We start from the raw sequence: 10835 nt of genomic DNA, 5'->3' as shown, positions 1-10835 counted from the left end.
AGGCAGGGCAGCAAGGGAAGTCAAGTTCTCTTGCGGGGAAGTAGCTGAAGTTTAAGAGCCAGGAAACGAACAGCAAAGAGGCAGGATTTCCTTGGCCTTCTTTCACTAATAAATCATATCCTTTATTGTCCAGTAACTTGGAAGAGAAGAACTGGAGAGGCTTTGCCCTTACTGAGCGGAGACTGGAAACATCTGGGAGTAGGAGGTGCAGGGAGGTCAGGAGGAGGGGGACGGAGGGGAGATGCAGGGAGAAGAATCCAGGTCCTGGTCTGGGTCCAGGAGGAGCCCATGTACCGTCCCAAGTGCTAACTGCTGGGTGAGGGCTGGCTGCAGACTCGAGTCCCTGCAGCCTAGGTCAAAGCCACTTGCACACTATGGTATAAATGGCACAAATATACTGTTCCATGTTGGAGCTGTTTTGTTCCTGTCTTTTCTACCTATGTGTTTGGAGTTTTTTCCTACCCACACCTTTCAGTCTCTCTTTCTGAGGAACATACGCACCTCTGTCCAGTTTGAGAGAAGCCACTCCCTGGGGCAGTCTTCTTGCTTGCAGTCTTGCTGGGAGGCTGGTTTGGGGGCAGAGCAGAAGGTGTCAGGAAGCTCCAGAAAGCTGCCATCAGCCATGCGCTGCTTGCAAAGAACCTCCCGTTTCTGAACACCTCCTCCACAGGTCCTGGAGCACTGCGGGGAAGGAGAGAAAGTAACTCAGCATGGGAAGACTGTCCGACTTCCAGTTTTCACCTTGGCCTTGGCTGAGAATATTGGAAAAAAAAAAAAGGAAAGACGAAAAAGGAAAGACAAACCAAGAATCAGGCCAAGGGGTTTTGCTTTCTCCTTTGAAATAAATTTCTTAGCAAAATCTGCATACCCTGCACTCTTAATCCCGCGTATTCAACTTGAGGAATTTCCAGGGCCTCGGAATCTTAGAAAATTGCTCCTGGACTATGATTTGTAGTCACTCAGACAACTGGTTTGAAAGGTTCTTGAAGCAGAGTGTTCAACACATTTATGACTCACGGAACACACTCTCTGCTGCTTCCAGAGTGAGCAGCAGCGAGCTCCAGCCCTCAGAAGCAAGCCGGAGGTTACTCTGCGGAAGGCGCAGTCCTTTCTCTCCAAGTGCGAGCACCACTTCACCACGCTGGCAGCACGAGGTGGAGGCCTGTTTTTCTGAGAAACCTCTTTGGAGTACTTTTCTGGCTGGAGTGGTGATACCGTAGGGAAATGGCAGCGAGAGCTGCTGGAAGTTAGAGTACAAGAGAAAGGGCCTCCTCACGTGACTCGCTTTCAGCGGGGTGGCGATACAAAACGTTGTTTACATGTAACTTAATAGTTTTAATCCAGCTGCACGAGAGGAAGCAAAGCCCTCTGAGACACAGACCGCTGGGTCTGCCAAGCATTTGTCCCCTCAGGCAAAAGCAGTCCCCAGGGTTAGCAGGGCACGGGACTTCTCAGCATACACTCTTTGGCAACCTCCCTTGAAGGTAGATATGGCCACTTGACTAAATACTTGCTGCTGGATACAGACACATGGGTTGTGTGCAGCAAAGGGTGTGGCCTCTTTTCCCTTTCTTTTCTCCTCACTGGCTGGAATGTACACACTGGGAACTGCAGCTTCCTTCCTGGACTGTGGTAGGCAGAAGGATAAAGGCGGCCTGGTTTCCTGGTTGTGAAGCCACCACATCTACCTTGGACTGTGTTATGTGACAGAAATGCTTCTGCACCCCATTGAAGCCAGTGCCATTGCAAGTTTCTATCACTCAGTCTGATGTAACCATAGGGAGTACATCAAGGCAACAACTACTCTCTGCTGGGGCTGGTTTACTGTAGTCATGTGAAGGGCGCTCTGTTTCTTCAGGAATACTCCCTGCCTTCACTTGCTGCACTCGGGCCCACTGAGAAACTGGGCTGGGTTTGAGAAGGCTGAGCTCTGGCTTTGTGGGGGCAGCTCTTGGGGCAGCAGTGTTCCTCTCAGGACCGGCCCCCGGGGGTTCTGCGCTTTGTCATTTGGACTTAGAATCACAGTGGGGAGTTTTGCCTGCAACCCAGGATATGGTGGCGATAATGATGTCCTAGGGTGCTGTTAGATTTACATCTCGATGTCCCCCAAAGCCTCACGCACTCGTAAGTGGGGCTCTCGGGGTGGCTGGATCGTGGGTGTGTGACACTGGCTCAGTCCACTGATGGGCTCATAGCTGGGCGTGACGGAAGCCCGGTGGGAAGAGCTGCTCACTGTGGGCGAGGCCTGGAAGGGTCTGGCTCCCTCCTCCTGCCTTGATCCTGGCTGCTTCCTGCCTTCAGGCTGTGAGCTGGCTCTCCTCTGCGATGCCCCTCTGCCGGGGAGCCAGATGACTATGGACTGAAAACTCCACAAACTGTGAGCCGAAATAAACCTGTCCTCCACTAACTTTAGCTCAGGTATTTTGTCCCAGAAATGAGAAAGTAACTCAGGAACAGTTACAACACTCCTGTGGCACAGATTTTACTCTTGTTCAGTAGCCTCAATCCTGGAGAGACCCTAATATTGCCTGGAGCTTTTACTTTCATTTGTTTTTAAACTTTATTAGTACACATCTGTCATACATGTTGACCAGTTTCATCATAGAGAACTTGTACCTGTACACAGTATATCTTCATTTTCTCTTGTTCTTTTCCCCTCCCTCCAACTCTTCTTCCCTCCCATTTACAAAAGCTTTGTTTCCATTTTTTCCTTTCCATTCTTTTTTTCCTTTGTCCTTCTTTCTTTCCTTCCCTGCTCCCTTTCCCATCTGAACATATTCTAACTTCAATATCTGTTCCCTGTTATGTTCCTTATTTACCCTTTGGTTTTCTCACGTAAGAGAAACCATGTGATACTTAAATTGTGTGTCTGATTTATTTCATTAAAGATTATGATCTCAAGGCACATCCATTTTCCTACAAATGACTCATGCATATCCTTCTTTATTGCAGAGCAGTACTTCATTGTATATAAATACATTTTCCTCACCCATTCATCTGTTGATGGGCATATTCACCTAGGAGCTTTTAAAAAGTACTGGTGCACAGGATTACTGAATCAATTTCTGGAATGAGGTTCCAGGTACCAGTTTCTTTTTAAAGGACTTCCTAGGCAAGATAACTCCCCCAGATAACTCTGCTGTGCGGCTAGAGCTGAGAAACATCTTTCCAAATTACTGCCCTTCTGCTACTCCTGGTGAAATTAAAATTTCACCAGGAGGAACGTCTAGGGCTCAGAGAGTCCTATTATGACCAGTGGTTAGCCGGACCCCACCCAAGCAAGTACGCCATTTGTTTGCAAAACACTTGAGGTCACAGATGTATTGAATCATGATATCAGAAAAGCTAGCAACTTTGGTTCATGAGCCTTTTAATTCTAGAGACTTTCAAGTGATCTAGACAGGGTGGGCCACCTCTTCTTGCATTTAGAATTTTAAAAGTTCAAAATAAAAAATAACCTTATTGAATCTAATAGGGGAAAAGGGTGCATTTTTCTTACTACTAGGATCAAGTGGTTACCATCGGAAGCTTACAAAAACGGTGAAGCCATCCTGTGCAGTAGATCTATTCCCACGCTCCACATGAAGGAGCTAAAGTTCAGAGACGAAGTTACTCAGTGAAGGCCATTTGGGCTAGAACTGGTTTATGCCCACTTAGTGCCACATTCACCAATCTCCTGCTGCAAACTCACCCCTGCGGACAGCTGGGAAGCAAACCCAAGCTCAGTTTCTCCCTCCTGTGTTGTAGCAAGTCTTCTCCGTCACAGAACCATGGGAGGTCCTCCGACTGGCACTTCACGCCAGGGCCAGGCCTGCCGACAGCCTTGTGTCACCCCATTGGAGGGTGGCGCTTTGCAATGCAGATCTCAGCCTCCCACTTTTAGGACCATCACTGACTGCCAGCCTAGAATCTAGGTCGGGGCCCAACTGTTTTGGAACAGTTCATCTACACTGCTGACCCTAGAAACTTGTTCTCCTCAAATGCCTTGATTCCTGAGCCGACAAGCTACCTTTGAACGCAGTTCCCCGGCGAGGCACTGCAGCAAGAACATGTGTGGCAGTCTGCAGGGCATGTGTTGCTCGTCAGATCCAAGCAGTAACTGCCAAGGGCTTTTCTAGCATCTTATGCCCTTGCTTAAGAAAAAAATCTATCAGCCGCAGACTTCTGGCTTCTTTGTGACTCACTTCAGTGACTCCTTGGAGTCGTTATTAGAGAAACACAGTTTTACTTTAGCTCTTATTTAGATGCAATTCAACAAAATATTAAAGAATTTCACTTTGATTCATTTTGTACTCACACTGCCTAGTACAACGCCCTCTGTTAATGTGAGTCTTTGACAAATATTTGCAGCCTGATTTAACATTGGTACTTAGGGGAAATTTAACTTAGTGGCTAAGAATTTCACTTATTTAGAAAAACTCTTCCTGTAAGTACGGATGACTAAGGTTTTAACAGTAGATGTCCAGACTTCTGCATGACTTCTTAGGTTCCAGTTTCTGTTAGCTTTGTTAAATTCTCCCTCTAACAATCAGTTATGTTATAATCATGTAAGTTATGACCTTTTATTGTTCTGTCTTCAGAATTCTTTTATAATCAGACAACCAGCCATGTGGATTATTGACTCCTAAGGACTTGCCAAACAGGGGACTGTGTTCTCTACAATATTTTCCATTCCGTGAATTACTAAAATTTTTCCACAAATTTAGCATAATTTTTTTGAAGCCACAATTATCTGAAAGAAATAACTTTATGGTGACAAAAAGTTTAATCTTATGCTTTGACTTCTCCGCTATGCCCGTTCAGAATGTAAGTCGGTCTCTCGACTTAAACGTATCTGAAATGAAGCTCTTACTGCAGCCCCTCCAACCTCACCCACCCAATGGCTCCTTCCTTCGTCCTCCTCAGCAGCTCCATGGAACGGTGTCTAGGATAAAGACTCAGGCCGTAGCTGAGTTTCCCACTTCTCACAACCCCTTCCCTAGAACTCAGTTCAGGAGCAAATGTTAGATTTGCCTCCAAAACAAAGGAACTATCCCTCCAAAATAAACAGTAAGCCAGGATATCATCTTCTCTTGCCTAGACTACTGCCAAGCTTCCTAATTTCCCAGGGCTATGATCTGAACGTTTGTGACATCTGTCTTGCCACCATTCATATACTACTGAAGGAATAAACTGCTAGGAAGTGGTGTGTGGGGGGGTGGCCTTCAGGAGCTGCTTAGAACATTCCTTATGGGAGAGGTTAGTTCTTTCACAATAAAAAAGGCCTCAGAGAGTTGCCTCACCCTTTCACTGTATGAAAACACAGCTAGAAGGTGCCATTTATGAACCAGGAAGAGGGCCTCACCAGACAGTGAACATGCCAGCATCTTGACCTTGGACTTCCCCTGCTGTAGAACTAGGAGAAATAAACTGTTCAGAACTACTCAGCCTATGGTATTTGTTCTAGCAACCCGAATGGATTACAACACTGAAGTCTAGTTTTGGTCAGATCCTAGCAAGATATAGATGGTGTGGACAGCTGTGATAATTTGGAGAGAGCTCTTGCCCTCTCCAGGGGCCTGGGGAAACCCACTGGCTAAGCACCGCCAGAAAGCAGTGGAAGGGGGCTGACTGATGTCGTCTCTGTGAGCTTCCTGGGGCACAGGTAGCCGCCTGCATCTGTATCACCAGCTTCCTGCGGCAGAAGGGGAGCCGGTGGATCCAGAAGGGCAGTGGAAGATACTCAGCCTGTTGCCTTATTCTCTTGCATTTTATTATCCACACAGTAGCAACAGTGATGTTTTTGAAAGAACAATTCAGATCAAATAATTCCCACACTTTAAATCCCCCAGTGCTCTCCTCTCCCAGTTGGAATAAAATAAAACCTCTAGCCCTGCGAAGCCATATTGCTCTTGTCCCTACTCTGACAGAACTTAGAGTCTGCATAACTCAGAACTATCCAACTTCATTTACTGATTACACATAAATCTACTAAATATCAATCATAGGCCACACTTGGTTCTGTCTAGGCGGAGACACAACCGTGAGTAAGAGAAGCCTTGTGCGCCTCGGCCAGCGCAGCTCTCACAACTCCCCTTCCCGTACGCCCCAGACGGGCCTGTTCGGACGGTTTTCCCCTCAGACACGCCGAGCTCGCTTCCTCCACAGCAGCTCAGCACTCTTCTCTGCCTGCGCTGTGCTTCTCTTCCATCTGCACGCACCCGAATGTTTCTAACTCCTCATGTTCCGTTCAATTTTCACCTGCATGGAGAAACCATCTCTACCTTCCTAACTAGAGAAGCCACCAGTTTCTACATAATTATCTTATTTTACTGGAGCTCTTACAAATAACTCTCATCTCTTTCAGAAACTATCACCCATTACCCTACTAATCCTATGCAGGAACAGATGTTTCCTCTCTTGCTAGTCATGTTAAGTGTTTGAGATTTACATTCAAATGCTTTCTGCCAGTATGACATTACTATATCTCTTAAATCTCAACCTCTCCTTGCTTTTCCTTTAGTGGGGACTGAACCAGAGCCTTCATACTGAGGCCATCCTCAGCCCCCTTTTACATTTTGAGACAGGATTTTGCTGGGAGGCTCACGCCGGTCTACACTTTGCAGTCCTCATGCCTCAGCCTCCCAGAGTGCTGAGGTGACAGGTGTGAGCCACCATGCCTCACTCGCTACACTTTTAAGAAGAGACTTTAAGACTGAATGACTCTGTCTCTACTTTTCTTTCATCCAAACCTTCTCTCCTTTTCTTCCATTGAAAACCAATGGTTTGTTTGTTTCCCATGAAGAAGTGGTCAGAATGTGAGCTGGACAGTGAGTGACATTTTATAACGGATTCTGGAGATACATGATATTTTGGTGATTCACAGACATTTATAGTGTTGAAAATAGAGCATAAAACTATACTGTAATAGCTGGTTCCTTAAGCCATTATTTCCTAAACTTGAAAATGAAATAAAATCCTCTTCCCCCTAACTGTTTCATTATAATTCACACTCACATTCCCTATGGATTCTACTGAGTTCATTAGGCACAAGCAACTGCTCTCAAAGTTTGTTACTCGGCATCTGAGATTTTAGATACTTCACTATTGATGCTGGATTTGTAGAAATACAGACCTTTTCCATGTTTTATGGCTGAAAATTTCTTTTTCTAATATTTTATGAAGCACATGGGCTTCTGTTCAGTTTGAACAAATGCTCCAAAAAATAAGCTAGTCGCTGAAGAATAACAGTTTTCAGGTTCAAAATGTTCAGTTAGTTTCTTTGTGAGTTTGCCAATGAGGAAAAAGGTGGACTAACTTTTTTCTCTCTTTCAATTTCAGGAAGTGGATGATGACAGTAACTTGTCTTCTTTGAAGGAAGGGTGGAGATGTAGTGCGATGGTTCTCCAGGGTGACTGCTCACTGAAAATAACACAGTCGGGTTGTCAGCTTACAGACAGGACCTGATCTAAGGGACAGACTTCAGATCGTTCTCCTCAGCCCTACAGAGGTCTGCGCCAGCATGGTGCCCTTCCCTGGACACCCAGGGCTTCTCTGCTCAGGGCTTCAACCACATCATTTCCCCCGTGAGCAGCGTCCTTGAGCTCTCTGCTCATGCCGGAACTTCCCAGACCTCCTTGTGGCCACGCTCTCGGCCTTTCTCAGCCAAGCCTCCTTCACCCTCTGCACCTTGGGGTTCGAGTCACCTCCAGCACATCCTGGCCAGAAGGGGCACCGTATCTCTTCGGTAAGGGCTTGTCATGAGCATACACGTAGGATTATGAAACTTTTGAGGAAGAGAATTTATTCATCCTTCTGTTCCCCAGTGCCTAGTGTAGTGCTTGTGAAAGAATATGCACTTCATGAATGTCTTTTCAAAGTGATATTTGCATGAACGAAAGAGTCCCAAACCTAGATGTCTCGGAGATGTAAAACAAACACCCAGCTGAGGGGTCGAGTGCCCAGCTCTTATCAGGCTGCTCTGTCATTAACCTGAAGCCGCTGCTCAGGAAGTCGGCACTGGGTTTCAGCCAGGGCAGCCTGTGCTCTGCGGGACAGTGCAATGTTCCAGCCACGGAGGACCCCGTCTGGCTGCGTGAGAACTGTCAGGGATCCTGCGCCTCGATGCTTGCCTCGTCTTTGCTCAGGTTTCCCCACTGAGTTCGTGTGGATGAAAATATGTTTTTATAAGTTTTTAAAAATTGCAGTAGATGAAATTTAAAATTGGGAAAGGCTTCAAAGTGTATAACGACATGGTTCCCATACTGAAATTCCTGGGTGAGAAAGATGCAGGATACAAAGAAGAAAATGTTTCAAAAGAAGCAGCAGCAAAAGAAATTTAATGAAACTAAATGAAAAACCCTGCCTTGGTGAATTATCACTTAAAACAATGTTCTGGTATAAAGAAGTAAAGCTCTGGTGTCGGGTATTATTTTTAAATATATGCAGTAAAAATACAGAACAAAAATAATATTTATAGTGCATGTACTAGCTGCCATGCATGCTTTATGATATAAAGTCATGGGTTTATTATTTCTATAAGAAAAATGAGAAATATACAATAAGAAAAACACTTCAAAGTTTTGTTTCTATATAGAAATGCAATGACTCAGGTGACCCATATTTTTGAAGATTTTCCTATGATCTGTATGTTAATAAGTCCTGCTTCTACCGATACTTTTGAAGGTTTCATCTTGGTAGTTTAACTCACTGAGAGCTGAGTTCAGTTCCTGGGCACTTCAAACTGTACACTGAACCCAACACAGATGATGTTTATTTTCTATTTCTAAGGTCAACTTTCCAGTCTGACAGAATACACTGCGCTTACGGCTTCTGACAATTCACTCGTTCTTCCGTTCACTTATTCATTCTCTTATCACACATTTACTGAGTACCCGCTGAGTGCTGGTCACTGTATTTGCACCTGGGGATTTAAACGCATAAAAAATGGTTATTAAGCCGTAGGTATTTACAGTTCAGTCGGGGAGAGAAACTGAAAAATGTAGATCAGTTTTGCAAAGGAAAGAATACAACAAAGAGTGCAACGAAATATTTATGGAAAGGTTGGGGCAGCTCTGCAGAGGGAGTGGTGCAGGGGGCTGGCCAGGGACCCAGGAGGAGGGGCAGAATCTAATTACATGAACGGGGCAGTGTCCGCCTAACGTGAGGCCGTCCTGAGGGAAGGGCAGAGGGACAGGAGGAAAAGCAGCTGGGGAATGAGACCGAGGGGAAGATGTAGAAAGGCCTCTGAACACTATGTTAGAGCCGCGGGCTGTCGATGGGGTTTTAAAGCACGATCCAATTTGTGGAAAGTCTTGCGGCCCTGCAGGCCACTAGGTTCCAAAGAGCAGTGCCCTGTGCGGTATTAGACGCGCCCTGGGGAAAAGGCTTCCTGGTCACGCGTGCCGACATGATGCGATGTTAAGATGCCTGTCACGCCCTTCTCTGTTAGAGGCTCAGAACGGCCGGTGGTCAGAACCGCTGTTACCCAGCCCTGCGTGGGAGACGGTCCTGCGGGACCAAGGCGAAGGCCGCGTGCAGTGGTTTGGTTGGCGGACTGTGAGGACTTGGACCAGGACGGCGGGGAAGGACTGGCGAGGAGGAGGCTCTGGGGTGGGGTGTGGGAAACGGAATCCACGGAGCCCAGGCATGGACGGAGCGAAGGACACAAGCTGAGGAAGGCTCCGGCTCCCAGAGTGGGAATGGGATGCGACGGAGCTGCGACTCTGCACCACAGAGGGCCGCGAGGCCGGCAGGCGGCTGCGCTGGGGACGGGCAGGTGCGCTCAGCTTCCCGCTCCACCTTTGGAGACAGAAGCAATCCAAGGAGGCAGGAGAGGCCCCGAAGGCCGGCGGGGGCAGTGCTTGGGGTGTAACGGGGGCCTAAAGAAACTAAGCTGAACTGGGGCTTAGAGAAACAGAGGAAGCAAAGCTGGACTCTCAGTGCACGAAGTTATGAACTCGAGGCAGAATTTGCCCTCTGATCAGGGTGCGGTTATAACTGTCTTGTTCATTCACTGTCACTTAGGCTCTCTGAACCCCGGAAGGACAAGGAGCGCAGGGGCCTCGCGGGTTTCACACTCGGCACTCAGCGGTGATGCCAAAGGATGCTCTTTCTGTCCATAAAAGATTCGAAAGCAGTCCACACGCGAGATCCGACTTTTGATCTGCTTTGCTAGCTTTATTGCTTTAAAAGAGAAAAAGTGTCCATTTCCTTATGAAATACACTACTGCAAATGAGGTAAAAGTCCTAATGGGCTTTTCTTACTCTGAATGCAAAAATTTTGAATAAATATGGCCTCTACTTATGTAGATGTATATTTTGGAATATAACTCAGATAGCTATGCCTTTTTCTGCGAATTCAGCCCTCTAATTTAGATCGAAGGTATTTCTCTGTGTATGTGCATGTGTGTGCTTGAATATAGAAAGGGAAAAAATTATTTCCCAACTGTGTTTAGTTACCATTAAAATTCTTTTTTTTTCTTATTATTACCAGAGGAGATTCTGCACTCACACACCTCTTAATACGGCTAAACCATATGCATTTAAATTTTGACACTGATAACAAAAAATTTATGGGAAAATGTCAGTCTAGTCAGAATTTTAAACTGGAGTGGGGAGCGATCTGGAGGGTGTGGCAGTAACGTCTGTCTCAGCACAGATGTGTGCAATCTGTATGTACCTTTCAGGGGTAGAATCCTCCAGAGAAAACATACGCACTGTAGACAGATAAATTTTGCTCCAGAACAGGCTAATTCATTTCAGTTTAACTGTTCAGCATCTTTTCTCTTTCTTTCCTTTTTCCTTCTATTTTCTTTTCTTCCCTCCCCCTCTTTTTCTTCCTTCCTTCTTTCCTT

The 10835-nt window shown here is 46.2% G+C and overlaps 1 protein-coding gene across 2 annotated transcripts in view; it reads right to left on the bottom strand.

Annotated features, from left to right (window-relative positions):
• Adamtsl1 (ADAMTS-like 1) overlaps positions 1-10835 on the bottom strand; it is a 462751-nt gene that overhangs the window by 120288 nt on the left and 331628 nt on the right. For both annotated transcript variants that reach the window (XM_005388722.1, XM_005388721.2), the window contains exon 17: positions 502-681. In XM_005388722.1, the coding sequence (XP_005388779.1) occupies positions 502-681 (180 nt within the window). The remainder of the gene's footprint in view (positions 1-501; positions 682-10835) is intronic.

The sequence above is a fragment of the Chinchilla lanigera genome, unplaced genomic scaffold, assembly GCF_000276665.1.
Source record: "Chinchilla lanigera isolate Chin_1 unplaced genomic scaffold, ChiLan1.0 scaffold00033, whole genome shotgun sequence".
Taxonomy (NCBI): Eukaryota; Metazoa; Chordata; class Mammalia; order Rodentia; family Chinchillidae; genus Chinchilla; species Chinchilla lanigera.
Note: the sequence above shows the minus strand (reverse complement) of the source record. Positions and strands in the feature narration are given on the sequence as shown.